General features: G+C 48.2%; 10 protein-coding genes across 10 annotated transcripts in view; 5 read left to right on the plus strand and 5 right to left on the minus strand.

The window, feature by feature from the left end:
- Positions 1–618: 618 nt before the first annotated feature.
- On the plus strand, positions 619–1,329 carry H257_12645 (hypothetical protein; the record flags this gene model as incomplete). The annotated part of the gene is made up of 1 exon (XM_009839935.1): positions 619–1,329. The coding sequence occupies one exon, from the start codon at positions 619–621 to the stop codon at positions 1,327–1,329; it is 711 nt and encodes a 236-aa protein (XP_009838237.1).
- A 1,403-nt stretch (positions 1,330–2,732) lies between these two features.
- Positions 2,733–3,461, plus strand: H257_12646 (hypothetical protein; the record flags this gene model as incomplete). Its single annotated transcript, XM_009839936.1, has 1 exon — positions 2,733–3,461. One exon carries the CDS (start codon positions 2,733–2,735, stop codon positions 3,459–3,461), a length of 729 nt encoding a protein of 242 aa, XP_009838238.1.
- Positions 3,462–4,049: 588 nt separating this feature from the next.
- Positions 4,050–4,772, minus strand: H257_12647 (hypothetical protein; the record flags this gene model as incomplete). Its single annotated transcript, XM_009839937.1, has 1 exon — positions 4,050–4,772. One exon carries the CDS (start codon positions 4,770–4,772, stop codon positions 4,050–4,052), a length of 723 nt encoding a protein of 240 aa, XP_009838239.1.
- Positions 4,773–6,458: 1,686 nt separating this feature from the next.
- H257_12648 (hypothetical protein) lies at positions 6,459–7,157 on the minus strand (the record flags this gene model as incomplete). The annotated part of the gene is made up of 1 exon (XM_009839938.1): positions 6,459–7,157. One exon carries the CDS (start codon positions 7,155–7,157, stop codon positions 6,459–6,461), a length of 699 nt encoding a protein of 232 aa, XP_009838240.1.
- Positions 7,158–8,821: 1,664 nt separating this feature from the next.
- Positions 8,822–9,434, plus strand: H257_12649 (hypothetical protein; the record flags this gene model as incomplete). Its single annotated transcript, XM_009839939.1, has 3 exons — positions 8,822–8,947; positions 8,980–9,214; positions 9,250–9,434. 3 exons carry the CDS (start codon positions 8,822–8,824, stop codon positions 9,432–9,434), a joined length of 546 nt encoding a protein of 181 aa, XP_009838241.1.
- Positions 9,435–9,448: 14 nt separating this feature from the next.
- On the plus strand, positions 9,449–10,661 carry H257_12650 (hypothetical protein; the record flags this gene model as incomplete). The annotated part of the gene is made up of 2 exons (XM_009839940.1): positions 9,449–10,052; positions 10,102–10,661. 2 exons carry the CDS (start codon positions 9,449–9,451, stop codon positions 10,659–10,661), a joined length of 1,164 nt encoding a protein of 387 aa, XP_009838242.1.
- A 1,870-nt stretch (positions 10,662–12,531) lies between these two features.
- On the minus strand, positions 12,532–13,266 carry H257_12651 (hypothetical protein; the record flags this gene model as incomplete). The annotated part of the gene is made up of 1 exon (XM_009839941.1): positions 12,532–13,266. One exon carries the CDS (start codon positions 13,264–13,266, stop codon positions 12,532–12,534), a length of 735 nt encoding a protein of 244 aa, XP_009838243.1.
- Positions 13,267–14,814: 1,548 nt separating this feature from the next.
- Positions 14,815–15,609, minus strand: H257_12652 (hypothetical protein; the record flags this gene model as incomplete). Its single annotated transcript, XM_009839942.1, has 1 exon — positions 14,815–15,609. The coding sequence occupies one exon, from the start codon at positions 15,607–15,609 to the stop codon at positions 14,815–14,817; it is 795 nt and encodes a 264-aa protein (XP_009838244.1).
- A 2,032-nt stretch (positions 15,610–17,641) lies between these two features.
- On the minus strand, positions 17,642–19,190 carry H257_12653 (hypothetical protein). The gene has a single exon (XM_009839943.1). The coding sequence runs from the start codon at positions 19,167–19,169 to the stop codon at positions 17,688–17,690; it is 1,482 nt and encodes a 493-aa protein (XP_009838245.1). The 5' UTR covers positions 19,170–19,190; the 3' UTR covers positions 17,642–17,687.
- Positions 19,191–21,991: 2,801 nt separating this feature from the next.
- Positions 21,992–23,231, plus strand: part of H257_12654 (hypothetical protein) — a gene marked incomplete at both ends in the record, with an annotated part of 2,151 nt that continues 911 nt past the window's right edge. The window contains 2 exons of the mRNA XM_009839944.1: positions 21,992–22,355; positions 22,399–23,174. Coding sequence (XP_009838246.1) covers positions 21,992–22,355; positions 22,399–23,174 — 1,140 coding nt within the window. The remainder of the gene's footprint in view (positions 22,356–22,398; positions 23,175–23,231) is intronic.

Genomic DNA, 23,231 nt, shown 5'->3' on the forward strand with positions numbered 1-23,231 from the left:
CGATAACTTGTCGTATATTATCTGTCCCTTCAAGATCTGTCAAATGATCCAATCACATGCTCGGATCTCGAAAATTATCAGCCAATGGCATGATTCTACAGTCCATGAGCTTGATGTTTATCTGTCTGTTGAAGATCGCGTGTAAGCCAATCACAACTCATAAGATCTCCTCGTATGGACCAATGGGTTTACGCCGTTTTATTGTTGTGTGTAGAGTTGCATCAACTCGTGGAAATCCATCAATCAAGTGATATTCGAAACAAATATGTAGCAGTATGGCGCTGCAAGCATGACTGGATCGAGAGTACACCCCCCATGAACGATACAAGACGCCTAAATGAACAGTACACGTTGTCATACATTTGGTGGTCGTGGCTGTTGATTCTATCACGACTAACTTGGTGTTGGCCCAAAATGCCCCCCTCAAGCAAAAGCAAACGCCATATTTATGTGAATTGAGCATCTAGCTTGGCTTGCATGGGCTACCGAGGAGTATATTTTTCGACTTCAATGGTGCAATTCTAGTAGATTCATTACGATTTGTCCATATATTCACTGGTTTTACAAGTGAGTTATTGCGGCCCTTCAATGTAACCACATTTTGGAACTGGAAACGTCATGCAGAAGCTCATTTGGACTGCCGCTGCCGTCATGACCGGAGTCGTTGTGAATGCACATTTTGCAAACCTCGAGAAAGCAAAGTTGACCACGTACATGGCGCAACTGCGTTCGACTGCGACGAGCCCCATGCTCTGCCAAGGTGTTCTTGTTCAGCCCAACTTCGCCCTCTTCACTCGAGCATGTGCTGAATATTATGACACGGCGAGCAAAGTTGTGGTGGCCCCAACTCAGATGAATGGCAGGTTAGATGGAGGCGAGTCAATCCAAGTGCTCAAGTACCACTACAGTGTCAACAGTACCCTGGACTTTGCAATGGTAGAATTGGCTCGACCATCCAAGTTCCCACCAGTTCGAATCATGTGGGATAACGTCGACCCTGGCAAGCTGGTGTGGCTCCGTGGCTGGCTCCCATACAACAACACCTTGACCACCCTCGTGGAAACCACAGTTGAAGTCCTTCCGAACGACAAGTGCCACGCGAAACTTGGACGCCCCATGTTCGACTACCAAGGATGCAGCGCCAACAACAACATTGACAAGTGCAGCTCGTACATTTTTGGATCCCTCGTCATCGAGATCGGTGGAACGGATTTTTTTGTCGGCACAATGTCGTTGTACGACTGCATGGGGTCGCCCAAGTTGCAACTATTCAATCGTCTCTCGGCTGGTCGCTCCTTTATCGAGCCATTCCTGTCCAAGGGAACGTAGCTGGATTCGTTACTAAGTTTGTCATCAAATACTTTCTTTTTGGAGATAGCACATGTATGATCCTTCCAACTTGTTTCCACATCTAGTTTTTCAATATGTCCTCGTCAACTTCGGATCGAGATCGGAGAGAGGACCCCAAAACACTAACTACTACGGTTATACCGATACTTCGACATGGTTCTATTCGATCAAAACCGACCAGTACAAATTCTGTGGGATGCAACTAGAGTGGCTGTGTGGATGGTCCTATGTAGCTCCATTCAACAACGTAAATGCCCTCACGAGATGCCCCGTTGATGTTCTTGTGAATGACCATTGTCAGACCAAAGTCCATCATCCTACTTACGACTACCAAGGACGCGGAGCCATTTCTGTGCAATGGAGCGCAGCTAGATTCATCCATCGCATCGGGTGTATATGTTTGCTATTCGTTCGTCGCAACGGTGCCCGCATTTGTCAACTATGGTAACGTTAGATTGAGAAGATTCTTGGCACTTATCTAGTGTGAGCACTCTGGGATTTCTGGCGCACAAGCATGGACTTCCTATTGTGATCATGTAAAGGAATCCGCCATACCACAAGTTAGCATCGGTACACGAGGACGCGAGTGTCATCGCCACCAACGTCCGCTACCGGGGCGGAATCATCCGATGTGTCGGCTTGTCTAGTTGTACTTGCTCCATCTAACGAAGCGGACAAAACGCCCAACCAACGTTTCGGCAACACAGCAGGAGCAATCTAGGCGGAGGAGCAATAAGTAGGCGAACGATCGCCGAAGACTCGATGCACGACTATCAACCCCTTCTAGGTCGTAGTCTCGCTCGCTCGTGTGCGTGTACATGGTCATCGCAACGTAGCGAAGAATGCCCACCTTCATTTAGAAATGTTGATTCAATGCTACGAAGTCTGATTGATTCATAAATATCCCAGTTGACCTGATTTCCATCGACATAAGGAAATAGATGACTGAATCAATCGATGGTGTTCAACAACAGCTAGTATCTTGACTGTGTAGAAGACGAACTACAAACTGATTACACTTTTCATCTACTGCTCGATAGCTAGGTAACCCTGGAGCCGCGCCTAGTACAAACTGTCACCAGCACCCTCACTATAGCTACAATGGTATAATAGGAGGTGTTGTATTATACTGGTAACGTTAATTCAAACTATAGCGCTATTGATACCTAAAGGATAAGTTTGACAACTCCACTACAGTACACCGCATAGTATTGGAAGCGCCACCACGTCATGAATGCATTCTACAAACTCCGAAACGACGAGAAAACAGAGTCTTTTGATATTTTACCTTCAACCTCAACGATACGATGAAATCAACCGCAATACTACTAACTTTCAAGCGTGTTGTCCTCACACTCTTGATCTCTCGACGTGGCACGCAAATGCTCAACTGGATCGTCAACGTTGCCGCCGTCGCGACTGGTGTGGCAATGGCTCATTACTCGCCCCTCCAACCAGCAAAGGAACTACCATACATGTGTCAGTTACGCTCGACAGCAACGGATGTCATGGGGTGCCCAGGATACCTCGTCGGCAGCACCACGGCAATCTTTTCTGCCGCTTGTGTCAAGTTTTTCTTCACGGCAGACAAAGTCGTAGTGGGGGCGACTCAAATCAACGGTGGGCTGGACCAAGGGGAATGGGTTCGTGTGGCTAAGAAGCACTTCCATCCAAACTGGAACGAACAGACCCGTGAATACGATATCGCAGTGGTGGAATTCGCTCGACCAATAATGCAACAACCAGTGGGTATTCTATGGGACGACATCGCCCCTGGCAACTTGGTGTGGATGCGTGGCTGGATGCCATTTAACCCAGCTTCCAAGGGTCTGTACGAAACCACCGTCCAAATCTTACCAAACGACCAGTGCCAGAACCATGCGGCCCGCGCTGTGTACGCCACGCATGTCTGCGCCGAGAACCAAATCATTCAAGGTTGCCAGAATTTCATCGATGGACCGCTGACGATTGAAATCGACGGGGACGAATACGTTGTTGGCGTTTTGAGTTTGTACATGTGCAACACGACACCCCAGTTCCAGATCTACAGTCGCATATCAGCCCATCGCGACTTTATCGAGCCCTTTCTGTGTCCTGGATCCCTATGGTAATGCCTCTTATATATGACGTGTCACCAAGTTGCGGCGTTGTATGAGAAGCTTGAAGATGACAAGAGAATCGATGGGCTATAGTAACAATCTCAATTTGTTTGTGCTTTGTGGGCATACGTACCTATCTCCACATTGTTGAACTGGCGAATAAGTTATATCAATATGTATAACGCCAGAACAAAATCTACCTGTAATTGGGAATAAACTTCGTCGCACTATATCAGGTTGTGGTCCACAGCACAACAACATGCATTTTCATCGATATATATTCGTGCAGTATGGATTCACACTTTCGAAATGTCTGATACTACGGTTGTTGAATGCAGGTGCGGAGGTACGATCATAAACGCCACTGCATTGCTCGGCATTTATCAGCAGCAAACGCTTAAGCTCCAGAACTGTCACGAATGATGACGACTAATAGACCGTCAATATGCTGCATTGTTATACTTTAGCAAGGTATTTTGAAAGCACCATATTGGACACGCATGAAAAACACAAAACAGCAATAATATGAAGATATCGGTGACACCCTGTCGACACAAATCGGACGAGGCACGGGGTCAGGGTCGAACGGACAAGCGGTTCCTACACGTTCAGGGGACACAACAACGGCTCAACAAAGTCGCGGAGTTTGGAAAGGCGGCTGTAGTCGCTTGGACGGTTCACCTCAAAGCAACTGAGCTGCAAACTCAAGAGACCCAGCAGGGCATCGACGCCACTCTTGGTCGTCGTGGTCAACGGTCCATCGATACCGGTAAAACAATTTTGAATCGCATCGTTCGAAGCACATTGGATCGTTTTGAAGTCGAGCCATGGAAGCTGCGATCTGCATGTGGCCGTAGTCTCGATGCGAACGGGGGCTTCGTAAAGGTTACGGTCCGTTCGATTTCGCGGCATCCAGCCCCGGACCCACGCGGTAGACCCTGGCGGGGCATCGTCCCACAAGATGACCACAGGATCGTGTTTGGACGGGGACACCAATTTGACCACGACCACGTCGTACTCGAACGTAGTGGTGCTCAAACGAGGATGAAACGTTTTCGACTCGATTTGAATCCACTCGCCGTTGTCTTCTTTGCCATGTTTGTAGGGTGGTCCAATTGCCACCCAGCCGTGGGAGGGGTACGACTTGACGCAAGAACCGGCAAAAAGCACTATGGACGACGTCACAAGCGCCCCGGAGCAGCCCATGGAGTAAGCTGGGGGGCCCTGACGCAATTGAGACAGATACGGCTTGATCCCCACATCAACTTTGGCGAATGGAGACGTGAATGCTACCGTCACGGCCAACGCGGCGGCGGCTGTCATAGCCACTAGGGTGTGTGGCATTTCGTTGTGCTTTGAAGAAGATTCAACAATGACAACCAATGCAAGCCATATATTCACCACTATGTATAGATGATACATTTGTTCCACTGTAATCAGCCATGTTGAATTCAATTTTACCTGTACAATGCTCTTCAACGGTAGTTCAGTCAAATACTTCGATAGGCACAAGACAAAACCCCGAAACCCCGAAATCACTCAAAATGTTGTCACGCTCTACTGGTACTGAGTACTAGTAGTACTGAGTACTCTAACGTAATAATACTACTGTACGACTGGTACTCATTAGTGTACGTCGGCAATACTAAGTACATTATGTGGTCGACGGTTGCCTAGACCTTTATGAGGATTACTATACTTCTACCGGTAGGCATGAATTCATTATTGCCAGCCTAGACAGGTGCATTTCTAGGGAGACATCGAAATGTGTGCTGTACACCGTCAATTGGTGTTACCTTGGAGTTACAGTACAGTTTACAATGTACTTGTACGATTCGGTATTTCCCAACTACCAATACTAACGTTACTGTACAGTAGTAGTTACAACGTAAGGTGAAAATGAACGGCACAGAATGCACACAGCAACTTCCATTTCTTGTGGTTTTCAATGGAGCGATGATGCGATAACGTTATGGTAGTTGAGCGTCGACTAACAGTAAGGTATGCCGCTGACTCCTCACGCAAAACGATGTAGAAAACACACACATTGGACATGCCAACACGTGTGCAAGATTTCATTCTGGTATTCTTCATGGGCGTTTGCGAAACGTTCTACTTAGGATGGCATGATGACCGATTCAATGAAATCTCGTGTCACTGTGACGTCACCGTACACATTTGGCTCTCTCCACAGCATTGCAAAGGTAGGATCACGCTCCCGATCCATTCATCTCCATCACCCACCAGTGGACTCAAAGGCCGTTGACCGACACCGCGTTGTCGCAGATGGGGAGGGGCTTCGTTCGACGCGCATTGCATCATGTCATAGACCACGCGTCGTTCTTTATTGGTCGCTGTATTTCTTCTTCACAGTCGCTGTACCCGACAATACTCAAGTTGGTGTTAACTTGGCGCGGATTCACCCATATCTCATTAAACTTGGACAATAATCAATTGGAATCGATTGATACCCTTCGTTATTCACCGTGGTTTGCTAAAAACCCTCTGGCGGGCCGCTTGTTATGACGAGGACCTGCGGTGAAGCTGTGTGGGGGATTTCCAGCACCACAGCAAATAAAGACAGCGGGCTTCTTAATATTGCCACCTCCAAGTTGGTCTAGAGTGCACTGTTACGAACACATGCAAAAAATCGTTGTAAAATGGCCCCACAGATGTAAACGCCACTGAGGTTAGATGCCACACACGCAACGTTGTAAATATGTAGTGTTCCCAAACTGTATGGAATAGATGCACGTGCAAGGTAATGCAATTGAAGAAGAGAAATAGCGAAAAGGTTAGCTCAGAGTGGTCTCAAGAGACCACTAGGGTCTGGTTGGATGGTCTCCGATTCTGAAGATGGCTGAGCCTATAGCCCTCCATGACACCTAATAAACTACGGGTAGTTACGATTAAGCATCAAACATTCTCTCTTGTACGTAGACTGCATGTAGCAACACGTTGGAAGACATCAAGACGCATCGTGTTGAGTTACCACAAATGACATGGACGTTAGATTCCGCTGACGAACGGTTCAATGAAATCGCGCATCGTCGATAGACGAGTATACATGTAGGGAAGTGGCGAGCAATGGCCTGGCGCAAGACTGATGCCAATCAAGTGATCTTTACCATTCAACACCACCACGAGAGGCCCATTCAACAGCACTTCCTCGCGAGGGCCACTAGTGTACTCGGCGCATTTTGCGTTGTCAGAATTCCACGCACACTGAATTGAGTCGCAGATGGTGAACGAAGGTGGAGCAGCATCGTTCATTCGTTCTTGACAGTCCTTGTTGTCGAGTAGAGTCATGTTCGGTTGAAAGGCGGGTCGTTCGGGTTGGCTCAGAATCCATCCATTGACTCCCACGTTGATCCCGGGGTCCATGTCGCCCCAGTGAATTTTGACAGGGGGGTACCGGCTTGGAGTCTTCAATTTGACCACCACCACGTCGTATTCCTGGTTCATTTCGTCGAGTTTTGGATGGTAGTGTCGTTGGACGATGGGGATCCATTCGTCATAGCCAGATTTGTTTGGGTAGGTCGATGCGACAGAGATGGCTTCGTTTGGAGACATTCCAATCGTGCTGGAATTGAAGCAGTTGGCGGAAAACAACACCATGTTCGGAGCGACGAGTGCCCCAACACAAGGGAAGAACTTGTGCGTGCGTTCGATACTCAGGTGCGTCACATACGCCCTAGTCGAGGCCATGTCGACCTTTGAAGGAAGCGGGGTGTCCAAGCCAACCACGGCGGCAACGACGGCAAGCCCAACTACGAGCTTGTTCCAATGCATGGCAAGTTTGAAAATGAAAGATGAACTTTACATTTTTGGTGGTTGAACTGAGTTTGACCGCTGTTCGATTTTCTGCTGCACTTTCCATACTGTAAATTCGATTGAATTTGTAACCGCCAGTCCGAGCAACTACGTAACTGATTCAATACTTCGCACTCGCCAAATTCAATGGCGTAGGATGAACATTCCTGGATCCATTCGTCTTTGCCCGTATTAGTAAGTACGACGGCGACGACGGCAAATGAGACGACGTAGCTTGTTCCAAGCCATGACAACTACTTCGAAAATGTGAACGTAGAATACAGTTATGTGGTTGAACCAAACTGAGTTTGACCACCGAAAGATATGAATCGATTTTTGCGATGTAGTCAGGACACTGCAAGAGGCCAATATGACGATATGAGATTCTGCAGAATGCACCGCTGCGTTGACTTTTAGCCATGTGGGACCGTCCACCATGTGTACCGGCAAGGGGTTCCCTGGCGTGTGCAAAGGAGATTACGGCGGTCCGCTGATTGTTCGGAACGACGCAAAATACTTCCTTGTGGGGACATCACCAATCGGAGCATTCGCTGCGGCCTCGGCCTCCCTACCCTGTGCGATCGTGTGTCGATCCTTCATCGAACTGTTCTCGCCCTCAATATAAACGAGGACCCGAGGCAAGGGAACCACGATGTGTCCGTTGTCAACATGACTGACGCAGTCTCATATACATCCCATTCAGATTGCCATATAAATGTCAGAAAACACCTCTTTTTGCAGCTTTTCTGATTTTTTTTGACAACTTTTCAAAGGACGACGATTTCTTTTGTGTATGGCTGCTATAAATTCTGGCATATATAAATGGACATAATACGTCTAATTTTTACTACTATCTGGCAGAAAAAAGTTTCGACTGCAATTAACCAAATTTTACCTAACTGTAAGGGTGGGTCAGGTTCACCCCCCAATTTGTTTCCAATTAATATTTCTAAACTTTGGTCACAGTGATTCCAACAATTTCGTTGTCACTTGTTTTGGTTCAATCTCATTTTGAAAGAAACTTACAGTTATCGAGTCTCAGTTATTCCGAACTTTCAGAAAAAAGGTCCTTCGAGCCTCCTTTTTTCTTTTTGAACGAAAAATGTGGTATTTCGCGTAATATTGAATTCTCCAAGTGTTGGATCCAGACAGTGAATATTATCCTTTTTGCCGATTTATTAGAAATTGCTAAGGGCCACGCTGGCTGCCATGAAAAATGTCAGAAACCCCCAATTTTGTCAACTTTTCAGAAATATTATGACAACTTTTCAAACGATAGCTTTTGGGTGCTTGGCTCCGAACCTGACATTGATAAATTGACATAATAATGAAGTACGTCGAATCATTACTGTTTTCAGACAACACAGAAAGAAGTTTCAACTGCAACGGTCCAATTTATTCCAGCAATTGTTCTCACTCTATCATGGCATCCATAGGTCACCAGTATCAATATTAATTAATACCCATGTTTTTGATGACTGTGATTGGTCGGTCTGGTTGGACAGATGGAAACTCCATCACATATCAAGCCGCGTGATGGCATTGGTCATTTTCAAACAATGAGCAAACTACTTGAGCCACTGGACCCCCACCAAGCGTCGTTAGGGCTGACGCTGGCCTACTTCCACCACTTCATCGACATCCACGGCGGCCGCGACGTTGTTGAAAGCCTAGCCACCATCGACGTATGCGCTCGTGATGGTGTTGGTTCCTCAAGCGCACGTGGTGTGTGTTCGAAGTGTACTTGTCAATTGTACTTCAAACTCGGTTTGAAATCGCCATGACCAAAGCGCAAAAGACCGTGTTTCTGGACGAAATGCTGCTCCACTCGAACGATGTGTTGGAAATGATGAGCCAAGTCAGTAGCAAGCACTCGACCACGACAGTGTCACGCGATCGCGACCACATTTTCGACCTCATCGAGAAGCAAGTCGGATTTGCCGAGTTGGATCGTATGGTGATACAATTCAAACGTGGATATTTCAAGCCCTCGACTGCCAACTGACGACGGCGATCTCCCCGTCCGAACACTTTCGTTCGTTGTGCTCCAAGGCCAGCGCGTTAATTGCACTCGGGTCCTTGACACAAGACGAAGGGTTGCTGCTAAAAGTAGTGGCCATGTCGGTGGACGAGATCTCCCACCGACCACGCCTAAGGGATGGGACGCCATAATAGATCTGGGCCAGATGAGGGCCCTCAAGCGATTCCCTACGGAGACATGGGTGCCATTTTTTGTCGAAGGACTCTCCATGGTGCGGCACCTACGTGGACCAGACCACCCTGCAACATTGGACACGATGAAGACCATTGGCAGATGGTACTGCCGCAGCCACATGTATGACCAAGGCATGCCACTGCTGCGCGAGTGTTTAGAGATTAAAGCGCGGATTGGGGACACCGACATAAAGGTCATGGATACAGTTCATTACCTCGGGGAATTACTGTACGTGCAAGACCAGGTCGTAGAGGCCCAAGCGTTGTTCGGTCAAGTGTACGAACAGATGTGTCGAGTTAGCGGACCAGGCCACCCCCTTGCGATGGACGCCCAAAGCAATATTGCCACGTGCGCCGTCGCTCGAGGGCATTATGCGGCAGCCGAAGCCACATTTTCCGAGTATTTCAACGAAATGCTGCGACAGTATGGCGTCGGACACAGACACACGATTTCATCGCTGCTCAGTCTCGGCAAGGTGCGCCGGCTTCGAGGCAATTTCGATCTCGCAAAGGCGAACCTGTTGCATTGCATCGAAAACTACCGCGATATGGACAAGCTAGCATTGGTTTATGAAAGTAAGACCTCTGTGGTATGCAATGTCAGTACTATAAATGGTGTGCGTAGGTCAGTATGAACTGGGCCTAGTAGCATACAGCACAGGCGAGTACAACGAAGCGACCTCCAAGTTGAGCGACTCGTATTCGACGTATGCGTCGCATTACGGACCGACGTCCACAGAATGCGGCGGCGTCCTCTTGACGCGGTTCCTTGTACATATCGAAATGGTCCCAGCTTTTGCATCGTTGGAGATTGTGGACGATTTTCTCTCCAGATTCCACACCACCGGCGCCTTCAACAGCGGGTGGAGCAACTGGAAGTGCCTCGCATGCTTTGGACTCATCTGTGGCGATATGGTCATGTGCCTGGAGTGTTCTCGGCTGTCGTACCGCCTGTGTCAGTCCTGTGCCCAAGCTACACCTCTGCTATCGTTGGAGCAGTGTGCGCACAGTAATAATAGCAGCTCGTGGAAGGCGTTCACTCCCCCATTGCGATATCTGCTCGAACACCGACTCACGCTACTAGCCCAAGCCGAGCAATGGGACGAGTACGCACACACGCCCACACGTACCTTGCATTTTGCGACGAGTTTCAAATCGAAAACCCACAACAGCTTGTACATATGACATCACTATGTATACAGGTGGAATATGTTACAGTATTCAGATTCGGAACGTCCTATGCGATGTAGGTTCAAAGGAAGCCAAAGCCACACGAAGAAGTCTCGTTGGTGTGTTTTATGCTGTAGTTGTCAAGAAGTCTCGTTGGTGTGTTTTATGCTGTAGTTGTCGGGTTGGCTGTGTATACCTTAGTCGCAAACTGGACACCTTAACTTGTGTAAGCAAATTTTAGATGGTGAACGCTGATTCTGTCGAGATCGACTGTGGAACGTCTGTGCACATATAGCCGTACGCATCAATAATTACAACTGATATTCTAAACTCGGGGATAACGTCAGTATCATTTGAGGGAGTTGAAACTGGACATGCTTGCTACATTTGCACTTTTCCTAACGTTAACATTGGATAAGAGAATATTGAAAGAACAGCATCATCAAACAACGATCCAGGGGAGGGGACTTGAATTCGTCATTGCAATGTTCCACTTTACAGTAACATCAAGTTCAACTTCGTCGCAGCAATTATATCCACCTGAAATTGCCGAATTAGCCACTAGATATTGCATATAACTTCATTGACCCGACGAAATGGGTTCTTCCCACAACTTCGGGTTGAACTGGTCAAGAGTGCAGTGGATACTTGTGTGCAACGTCAGGCCCATCGGATGATCCTCGGTGACGCTTTGATTGGCATTAACGTCGCTTGCTCTATGCATTGTATGCCGGCCAGGACAAATGCTGCACCACTGCACAACACAGTGCATGATGAGACTACTACTATGCGCGTGGAGCCTGTGTTGTCCATAGCTCAATCAACCACCACGAAGTGATGTAGAATTGGAACCACTACAGTATCCAGGAAAGTTTAGCCACGAAACACTGAAAATCCTTACGAATGTGACTCGTCTCAACTGATCCAGATATCTACTCCACCCGAATTAACAGAATTGGCAACTTCCGACTTTCGGCTAGAAGTTGGGGAGATCGGCTGAAGAGTAAATGATTGCTGTTGTCGGCCAGGTTTGATACGTGTCATGCTATGTACTGTACTTGTAATGCATACCCACAATTATTAACGTTACTCCCAAGGTTGCGTGCGATGTCTCAAATGTTCAAAAAGTCTGAGCGATATTTCGAACATTCGAACCTTGCAGTGCAATTTCAATTGTGATGTGTGTATTATTTACCGGTAATATACTCAGCTGAAGACCAGAGCGGTAGATAGCCGCAAAGTGAGGCATCGTTTCTCGACCACCCTCAAAGTGCCAGACAACCCCACACCACGTTCTTCGAATATACCAAGGTGAACCTCCACAACAAACAGGGATATGAGTATCGAATTGGCATTGTGGGGGCAGCATGGATGACCCCTGGTGAACCTGACCTTTCGCCTATAATCATTTAATTTTGCTTGATGAAAGTTGCAGCTACATCCGCAAGTTGCATTCACATGAGTGTGGTGCAGGTCGAGCAGGTTTTCTGGTATAGTCGACAACGCTCTACGGCCAAGCTAGATTCAGTGATTTGAGCGATTGAATTTGCGACGTATATAGGTAGCTACGCAAGCATGACTGTGCTAGAAGTGTTCATGGCGAAATGTGACAACTAATCGATCCATGGAAGAGTCCTAACTCGCCCATATCTCCGGGTAGGCTTCGCGGTATCTGTGGACCTTGAGCTAACCGGAGACTGAACCAGCAACCATGGGGGTGTACGTCGACCAAACACAAGGAGTTCTGTTACGTAGTCGACACAATCTACCCACTGAGCTATAAGCACTGCTCAAGGTAGTCTTATAACTTGTAATGTGCTCTCAATTCTTGGCATTACTAGTATTGGTATTGGAGTTAGGTTATTCGACTTCCAACTATGTAACGCTAATTGGCGTATATGTCTGCTTTTATCGACTCAACTATGGGCTGCCGAGACGGTCGCGGGTCGTACAGTGCCGGTGGGTTTTCATTCGCTTCTGCAGCTAAGTAAGGTTCCAGAAAACTCCGACCCAGTGCGACACTGGCATACATCGTGGTCGTGCTCACATCGCCCGCCACCTTGGACACACATCCAACGCCTCCGACACCCGCCACTTGGCCATCCATTAGCAGCGGTCGTCCTGAATTGCCACTACACGAGGCATCCACGGCAAACGTGCGGGCACAGATCACGGTGGCGTCTGCTTTGGAGGTAATCGAAGTGCAATCTGGCAAGATGGACAGCTCGTGCACGTTGGCCGAATTGCTACCAGACACCCACGACAATGCAGCTGAGGTCGATCCATCTACACTTGTCCACCGAAGGGGGGTTGTGGGCACGCGACTTTGGACATCCAACTCCACCACCGCCAAATCAAACGATCGTGTGAACGCATTGTACTGAGGATGGGCCACTGCGTCGACCACTTTGCGCCGTCGTTCGACGTTGTTGCCGATTTCAACCCATGCCAATGGCTGCGCGATGCAGTGCGCTGACGTCAGGACATGTCGTGGCGCGATGAGCACTCCCCAGCACACTGCGGACGAACCCCCAGCTGGATAAAGCGTGGCCAAGTAGGAAGGGGATGCACTGGCCGTGACGCCTTGTAGTATGACCACCAGGGCGCGCAACTTTCGCATGTTGGTTGTGTTGACGAGTGAGAGGTGATAATGACGTTTGAATGGATCGACTTGGATTAATACCTAGCGACGGCGAAAGGGACATTTCAATGATGAGGTTGAAGTGGATACTACCGGTAGATTGAAACACGTGGACAGTTATATAAATAGTTTCTAAGGGAGCTGTCAAGTTAACGTTCTCGCAAATGTGGTGTTGTAGCTGTGTTGTGTATGCGACAAGGGTATATCTAAACGTCTCTCCATACTGTATCCTCAGCCAACTGTACAATTAGTATGGACTAGGATGGTTTGAAGTCGCAAATTCGAAAAATAAACTGAATTCAATTAAACCAATACTAAAACCAAGTTGTTTTTCGGTGTAGAAGGCAATGGATACAAATTGTGACTTTAAACCGTCCTAGTCCATACTAATTGTGATTAGATCGAGTAAGTACCAATGGTAATGTTGTTGCCAAGTACATTATGAAGGACATCTTCATTTGTTCCTAACCGTAGAATTGTTTTCGTACGGAAATAGGAGCCTTCTCCCAAGCCTCACCCATGTATAACCTATTTAACGCATATTTAAGCTTGAAGTTTGTATACTTTGAAGCAGCGTTAAAGGATTCTGACTCCTGCTAAATCCTGTTTTTATCCTATTGTTACGTGGAATCAAACGTTAAACATCTATGAAGGAATCCATTGAATTCTCCTCGAAAAACTGTCTTGGCACACTATGTCTACAGTATTTTCTGAAATTTCATGACAAAATTCACTTGCTCTAAGCATCGAATTTTTGGGGTATGATGACTTTTGAGACCCACTGTACACTACACATTCACCAACTGGGCTACACAGTACCGCAACGTGCGACATACCTACGGTACTCGGAGTACATTGTACACGGGTGTATCTCACACTGTACCTCAAAGGCGACCCTGCAATGTCACCTTCAATGGGCTCAACATCTCTGTCGACATGTCACCTAAACCTGTCTGTCGACATGTCACGTGCAATCAGATGCGCTACTGTAACGTTACAGTATTTACTGGTCCATTGTACGAACCTTAATGTGAAACTGCCGACCATCATAAGGTACTGGTAGCCTGTACGAGCCATTAATTGAAACCGTCAACCACCTCCATATGTTAAATGTTAAGCCGAAACTGCATATCCCAGTTGATGAGGCCTTCCCTTTCATGCGACAATTGGTTCAAGGCCATTACTTCCCACCGCAAACAGGATTGTAGCCTACATTTCCTTAACACTAATCCAGTGTGGATCTAAAGTCGTCCCTTCTGAGTCTAAATTGTCACGAATAGTCAACATTTCCTAGGACAGTTGAAGGGGAAGTGTACTGTACAGTATATTCCTTCTTCAATCGAAGCCTTGGGTACAACGTAAAACAATACCGGTAGTAAGTACTGTATACCTTCGGTAGTGGGCGGAATTTCGTATTTCTGGCCACACTGTACGCTCCTACTACGAGTGCTTGACTTGTGTGAACACTTGGTTGATATTACTTGGATTGTACATACACTGCCTCAACGTCGAGTCGACTGGCTCAGCTTAGGCGAATATCGGATCTCGCGATGGACGAATGTATTCATTGTCGTCGTCGGAGGTCGGGCGAGGGGGACGTGTGGGGTCGGCGTTGGCCACCGGTTGCAAATACGGTTCAATGAAGCTTTGAGCCTTAGAAACGCTTGCAAACATGGACGTGGCCCCGTTTCCAGCCGCCGAGTTGGCCGTGCACCCGACCCCCGCCACGCCGACCACTAGATCGTTCACTACCAGCGGCTTCCCCGAGTCCTCTCCACAGGTGGCCACCATCCCAGGACCAGGGCATAGAATGGTGTGAACTTGATTCTCCACCATTATCGGCTTTCCTGCGTCGGCGCCACAAGTGGCCCCAATGACGGAGCTCCGAGCACACAGAATCGACGGATCCGGAAACGTCAGCGAGCACTTGGCCATGACCAGGCCAGACTCGAGGGCACTCCCGCTACCACGGGGCACCCACGCCGCGGTGGCGTCGCCAGTCGATGGCGATTTCAGCTCCACGTCGGTCCAGCGAAGAGGGACGGTGGACTGCCGACTGGGCAGATCCAATACCACCACCGCCAAGTTGAACGACCGAGTGTTGGTATTGAACTGCGGGTGGACCACAGTCTGGATCACGCGGCGTTGTTCGGCGCCAATCTGTACATACACCAATGGCTGGTATGAAATGCAATGGGCCGACGTGAGGATATGACGCGGGGCGACGAGCATGCCACCACATACAGACGGACCTGTCGCGGTGTACAGCGACACTGTGTACGACGTTGGGTTGATGGCTGCATGAGTACTTGCCAAAAACATGAATATTGCTGGGATTGAAGTCAGTGTTGTCCGCATCCTGATGATCTGGACGGCAATTGAAAAGTGATTACCGTCTTGGAGTGGTTATGTGGCTCAGTTACGATAGAGTTTCGGTGGAAATTGGTTACGTGTGTGAACTATTGAAGGAGAACGCGCAATATTGTATGTATTAGTACTGTGCACCACATCCAGTTTGCAACGGCAATGGATTCATCAGGACGTGGAGTCGAGGTGGAGTTCATTCTTGGTCATATAACTTGGGACATAGGATTGAAGGGTGCAGCTGGTTGGGTTGAAGGAGAGGCTACCTGGTATACCACGTACGTACGTACTGTAGTAACGAAGATCACCACGGACATATATATCATGGTTGGAACTGTACTGTAGCCGTACAACTACCGGTAGTAGGCTTGTGATATACTGTAGACAAGGGGGACTACGTTACGACGGCTTCTTCACAGTGCACACACTCGTAACGTCAGTACTTTTGAACTCGACAACGAACACTACGATGAGAAGTACGCTACGTCAGACAGGAATCGACTCTACAATACAGTAGGAGGGTGGGATGGCCGGGGGTCGTACGGAGACGTTGGATTTTCATTCGCTTCGGGAGACATGAATGGTTCGAAGAAGTTCCGACCGGGGGCAACCTTGGCATACATGGTAGTGGTGCTGGAATCCTCCTGAACTTTGTGCGAGCAGGCCACGCCAGCTACCGCAACGACTTTGCCGTCAACGATGAGGGGTCATCCCGACGTACGTCCCAGGGCACATGGACACCCACGCTTACCCTCTTGCACACACTTCGCTGATGTCTGTTCGAGAATCTATTTCAGTGCAATTGGGAACCACCACAGCATCTCGAAACATGGACATGGTGCGCCCCCCAATGATGGCGTCAATGTTGTTGGCCCCACTGAAAATATCCACCCACCGAAGGGGAATGGTGGGCTGTCGACTGGCCACGTTCAGCTCCAACACGGCTAAGTCATACACCCGTGTGATGGAATGCGGATGGGGCACCACTTCTCAGAGCCAATATTCCGACCCAACTGAACGGCCATCCCGGGCAGTGTGCGGACGTCAGCACGTGCCAAGGAGCAATGAGCGCACCCCAGCACAACGCGGGAGAGCCTGACTCGGGGTACAGCGTTGCCAAGTATGGGAATAGATCGGGGGTTGCTGACACGGCTTGCATGACAACAGACAACACGATGAACCACATCGATGGCAGCACGGTAAAGTGCAATATAAATGGGCGAAGGAGCGAGCGAGTATATTGGTGACGACATTGAAGGCCGTCTGACTTGGTGGTTAGTTGCAGTAAAACCGCAGTATCAATGACAATCTAGTGCAATATGAAAGCCAACCTGAATATTTCGAAGTGACGTGTTGGAATGTTGGATATGTTGCATGTATATATCGGCCAACACTCATCAACCTTCAACATGCAGTATTGGATTCGACGGAAGTAAACTATATTTTCCGTATAGCTGCACCTAAACATCCGTATTTGTTATGCAGCTGAACCTAGTGCACCCTGAAGTCAAGGCATGTGCATTTTCTCTACTTATATCGTTAGTATAGATGCACATCCATATTTGCTATTTAGGTGAACCTATAACTGGACAATGTCGCTAACACGATTTGCAGCCTACAACAGAGCTAACGACATTATTGCCCAGTTCTTCCATGAAGGTGGATGCTGGTGGCATCACCTCCGTATACTTGTGTTGATTGCATAGTAGGTAAACGGAGGTAATGTCGCCAGCATCCACAAATCCGACGGCAGGACAAACGATATGCAACTTCCAAAGCGTAGCAGGCACGTACAAAATGATGACAAAGCCGTCGTGGGGCCATTCGCATCCAACTAGGCCCGAGATAAACCGGGAATGATATATGGGTATTCAAATTTGCCCCACTTTTGCGGTGGAGATAAAGCCCAAAAAGTTCGGGTAAACTCCTTATCCGGAAGCAGTGTTTCCCGAACCAGTCCTGTCCATTCAATACACAGAAAAACTTGTCATGGGTACTGTATAACCTCAGTCTGTATTTTATAACGTTATCCCAAATTAAATGACCCACCACTCAAACTTTTGAAGCTTTTCGTGGTCCAAGCAGTCCCACAGGTGCAACGGTCCGCCCTCGGCTTGGCGCATGTCGAGGCAGAGTCCGTGGTGCGTGAGGTGGCGAATTTGCTGGGTCCCGCGGTCGTACTTCCACTTTTGGTTGCCATTGTTGGCATCGCAAGGCCACAAATGTACGGCGCCGCCGCGCTTGGGTTCGTACGCGTCCAGACACAAGTCGCGCTTGTTGGCGGCATCCCACGTGACGATCTGCCATTTGGTTTCCCACACCGACCAGATGGACGGAAAGTCATCCTTCCACGACCATCCCCATCGCGTGTGCGTGTCCACGGCCATGTTGTTCCATTGCGCGCCGAGAACTTTTTCGTTGGGCCGGTTGAAGAACACAATACCCTTGTAATCTTTGGCCGGGTCCACCGTGTTAAAGTCGAATTTCCAAAACCCGTTGTCCCACGCAAGCCCAAATGACTTTTCGTAGTCGACCCATTTGCCGTTGTTGTCGTGAAACATAAAGTACGCCGGCGTGTCGCCGCCATTCCCGCGCTTCGCCCATGCGTTCACGTCCAGCATGTACTTCTTGGCCATGTGCATGCTAGGCACGTGGCCGTTGACGGTGCCGCCGCTCGTTGGCCACCCCGTTTCTGTCAAGACCACCTTGCCCCCGAATCGGTTTACCATTTGAATCCATCGGACGTTCAAGTCCTCGACGGGGTTCAACTTGGAGTTGTCGGACGCGCCAAAAAACGGATGGATGTTCACCCCCATCACGTCACACTCTTTGGCCAGTTCCGAGCCCGAGTTGAGCCAGTCGCCGTCAGTTTGCACCGACCCGACCTTGATGTACCACAAGCCAGCGTCGTTGAGCATCTTGCGCATATGACGCACCTTTTCCAGCACAAACCACTGGTTATACTCGCCGCCCAGAAGCTCTTCGTTGCCCACAAGAATCGCCTTGACCGAGTTCGGGTGGCGTCGGGCGCCGTCCAGCGCGGCCTGCATGTCCTTGAACCACTGATCGTTCTTGAGCCACACGCCGGCGTAGATGACCAAGCCCGTCTCAGCCGCTACGTCGATGTGGTTACGCAGCCCTTGGGTTTGATACGTCCGAACCCCCGAGAATCGCTCTTTGATGCGCTTGAAGTGATACTCAATGTTGCCTGCCGTGTACGAATTGTACGAGTCGTAGCATACAGACACATCGCCCGCAGCGCCCACGGAAATGCTCGTCGTGGTAGGCGCTTGGAAGGACGAGACCAGCGCCACCACCACACCTACGACAACCAAGGCGGCGGCGGCGGTGACGGCCAGCAGAATCTTTCGCTTGGAGGTAGACGAAGTTGTGGTGGTGTTGGCGATTTCGACATTGTCCGTTGCCATCGAGTAGTCGACGTCTGGGGAGGACATGGACGGCGTAGCTGGGCACACGACGTCGCTGGTGTCAGTGGACAACGCAGCAGCAGCAGTCATGAGGACGGAGATTGGCAAATTCAAAACTAAACAGCATTCGAGTACGAGTTGGTGGCCGATGCACCGCACGATTGTACAGACTTTGCATTGTGTGCACTGTGCCGTGACATGAGATATTTATTTATATCTATGTACTACTATTCTACTCTAGTTCGTACAGGATAAATGAAAACGGTGTGATGGATGAAATGGATCGTCACTTAAAATAAGCAAATTCCTCAACCACCAAGCCGTTGATTGGTTGTAACGAGTGGATGTCATACCACTATCAACCTGTGACGATGTGCGCGAACGATCGTTGCATGGGTCGAAGGTTTACAGTACACTGTACACTGGACCTGTGATGAAGTGAGAATGTTTGGAATCAAATCAGGTACATGCTGTATGGATAGGGCAATTCCCATTGATATACTACTTCCAAGTACAAACCAGTAAGTACTTACTGTTAACCCCGATTGTAAACTGTTGTGCCAACATGTTCCAGGTCAATCCGGTAGACATGCCGTTCAATCGCGTCAGGTTATGTATACTAGATACTTGTATTGAAGTAGCTCATACCAAATCACGGGGTAATCGCCAATATGTGGGTTATCAGCAAACCTTCGCCAAAATATGAGCGCACTTAACAAAGATAATCGCACTTAACAAATATTACATTGAAATCCAATCTGTGGACAAAACCACAAATTGTTGGAGCAAGATTGATTGGCACAGAATCTCTCAGTTATGCAGACAGTATTCACTTTCAATTCATCAGCGCCACCATGAGTCTTGCTCTTGGAATGGAATTTCACTCAGGCTAAGCCTTCGTGGACTACGTTTAAGACTACGCTCTACGCGAGAGCAAGCATGTTCGAGTGAAGTCTCGTGGCGGTAATAAAAGACCGTGGTGTGCACAGCACCGCTCTATCCATTTTTGGTCACGGCCTACAAGCGCACGTCCAGCACCACCCCAACGCAGCCATTTGTCCTATCATTACTGTGTACTACGTTACGTTAGTATGCTGTACTGTATTACATGTTTGATTTATACTACGTAGTACTACATAGTATTTGTTAAGTGCGACAATCTTTCTTAAGTACGCTCACATTTTGGCGAAGGTTTGCTGGTATACACACATACTAGTACCTGGTATTGGCGATTGCCCCCAAATCACGCCCAGATCAAAGGTGATATACAGTCAATGGAGAAAACACAAGTTTTGCGTTTTGTGATATACTACGTAGTACTGTACTTATACAGTATTAATACACTGTATATGTTGGGAACCTGGTCCAACCATTCTGGGAGATTTTGTGGGTTAGTACCATTTCAGCACAGAAATGAGATCAACAGCTGCACTGTTGCTTACGTAATCATTTCACTTGTTCTTATTATGTCATAGTAGTACTTCGAAGTAAGGCATTGTTTGGCAATTCTAACGTTAGGGTTAAGTATGTGGAGATCTTTGACTTACTGTAAGTATAGAGTCCTTAGGCCAAACTACCGGTAGTATGTGGCTTGTCGTTGTTTAACATTGGGCTTGCCAAAATTAACTTTCAGAGATGGATCGACTCACGCGGTAAAACAAGGGGCAATCAAGGTGAAGAATACTTCGAAGTACAATCCTGTAACCAATGCGATTTCCAAGCGTACCAATCCTACTCGATTCATATTATTCACAACGTTTCTATCTGTGCTTAACTGGAGACTTTAGTGCAGTACAGTACTACTACGTATTAGTTAGTATACAGTATCGTACACTATACTCTATTCCATTGATGGACAAGGGAGGTTGTCAATGAAGTCCGCTGTAGTATTAATACAATGTACTAAGGCTGAAGCCAGACAACTGTACATTAGTATTGTGCTGTACTAGTACTCTTAATAGTACTAGTATAGCCAGGCAACTGTACATTAGTATTGTGCTGTAGTAGTATTGTGCTGTACTAGTACTATTAATAGTACTAGTACAGCACTAATGTACAGTTGTCTGGCTTCAGCCTTATCTAGTGTCTCTGAATCGATCTGAGCCTGTCCTACGTCATATGATAACTCGGTACTGTACAGTGGTTGGTCCCTCAACGTTTGCTCCCTGGTATAAATTAATACCCCATAAAAATTTATTTGATATCAAGTTTCTAGGGGCCTTTTGACACGTCAACTTCGTGTGAAAATTTAAACTTGAGGTGGCAAAGACTTCACGTTCACAACCACACACAGTAAGGTGATTCATGTAATTCCCGGCCAGCTTGACCTACTTTCTGAGTCCCGTTACTCATCACCCACTCATGCAATGCGGCTTCGGAAAGCTGCAGTTCCCATCATTCAATCGTTTGTCCAATTTGCTTGACGAATTTCTAAAAATCGAAATTTGCCTATGTGAATGTAATTCGCGGCCAGTGATTCACTTGAATAATGTATGGTCAATTTGCAGCTCTTGAAATGGGTGAATTTCTGAGAACCCCTTAATAGTAATATATATTCAAGTGTACAAGTAATTAAATTAAGTAGTTCCGCGTTTAAATCCTTGCTACCCAACGTTAATCACAAAAAGACATGACTGTATAAGGCAATTATGTAACAAAACGTGACCACCCAAACTTCGCATTTAGGAAAGCAGAAGGCATCACGTTTTAATAAAAACAGCAGTACATTAGCAGAATAAAGTCGGACAGGATATACAGAAAGCAAGTGATCGTCAGACCACGCGTCCGACATTCTTGTTCATTGGGATGTATATCCTATACAAACGCAGAGACAAATTGTGTTGTGAGATATTAACGCAAGAAAGTCGGACAAATGGTCCTGTATCAAATGATTGGTACAAATTGTTTCGACCATGGCAGATAGGACACATCATGTACCGTCACCCGCCATGCGGCAGCAATCGACAACAGTTCAGGACCTCCGAGACAATCGACTCGCCGACAGCTCCAAGAAGGGATACCGCAGCGGAATGAAGCAAATCGTCAAGTGGCTTCAAACGTCCGGCCGCTCGGCCAGGCTAAATGCAGATGGCTCCCTCAATCTCACCGTTTTCAGCTACATGGACTTTACTGAGTTCGTGCTGTACAAGTACAAGGATGCTGGTGTATCCCTCTCAACGCTTTCTGGCTACAGGTCAGCACTGAAAGACTACTACAACACGCAAGGCGTTCCTCTGCCAATCGGGTTTACCAACGATGCTACTGTCATCTATCAAGGTATGGAATGTCTCTCGTGTTGTACACTGATTGCTATTGCTAGGAATCCGTCGGCTATGTGCGAGCGAGACCCAAGCGGGTGCTATCAAGCCAGGCACAAAGCAGCCTCTTCGGCACCATCAATACATTGAGCTGTGCATGGCGAGCCTCGTCAAGTTGGATGGTGGTTTCACGCACCTTTTTCTCATACTGTCTTGGAACTTGATGTGCCGGTCGAGGTCGACGGCAACGGTTCGGATCGACCACTTTTCCGACGAAGGGGATGCGCTTGGAGTCACGTTCTTCAAGTCCAAGACGGACCAAGGTGGCACAAAACGTCGTGACCCAAAGCACGTTTATGCCAACCCTCAGCAGCCGGGGACATGCTGCATCCTCGCGTTGGCAATCTACCTTGCGTGCAACCCTGAGCACGACTCGGGCGATCTGTTTCCCGGCTCTGCTCAACGTGACCGTTTTGGCCGGAGCTTGTCCCAACTTGTGGGTTATGCACTCCCCGAATTAGCAAGCGCTGTCGGCACCCACTCACTTCGCAAGGGCGCCGCAATATTTGCAATTGGTGGTAGTACATCAGGTCCCTCGATCGTCAACGTGTGTATTCGGTGCGGGTGGTCCATTGGCAGCGTCGTCGAACGCTACGTTCACTATGATGGCGCCGGTGACCAGTACGTTGGCCGTGTCGTTGCTGGTCTACCCATCGACAGCGGCGACTTTGCTGCTTTGCCGCCACATTTTGTCTCTAGCAGCGAAGGAGTTGTTGACGCTGCAGGGGCGCTTGTGTTCCCGCGTCTCTGGTCCCATGAGTCCCTCCGTGGCGTATTGGTATTGTGTCTAGCTTCGTTGGTGCATCACAAGGTTTTTCTGGAGGATACGCTCCCG

This window comes from Aphanomyces astaci, assembly GCF_000520075.1.
Source record: "Aphanomyces astaci strain APO3 unplaced genomic scaffold supercont1.42, whole genome shotgun sequence".
NCBI classification, from domain to species: domain Eukaryota; phylum Oomycota; class Saprolegniomycetes; order Saprolegniales; family Verrucalvaceae; genus Aphanomyces; species Aphanomyces astaci.

Excerpts from the sequence above, each read along its gene's own strand:
- H257_12653 (XM_009839943.1), bottom strand. The coding sequence starts at position 19,169 with ATGACTGCTGCTGCTGCGTTGTCCACTGACACCAGCGACGTCGTGTGC.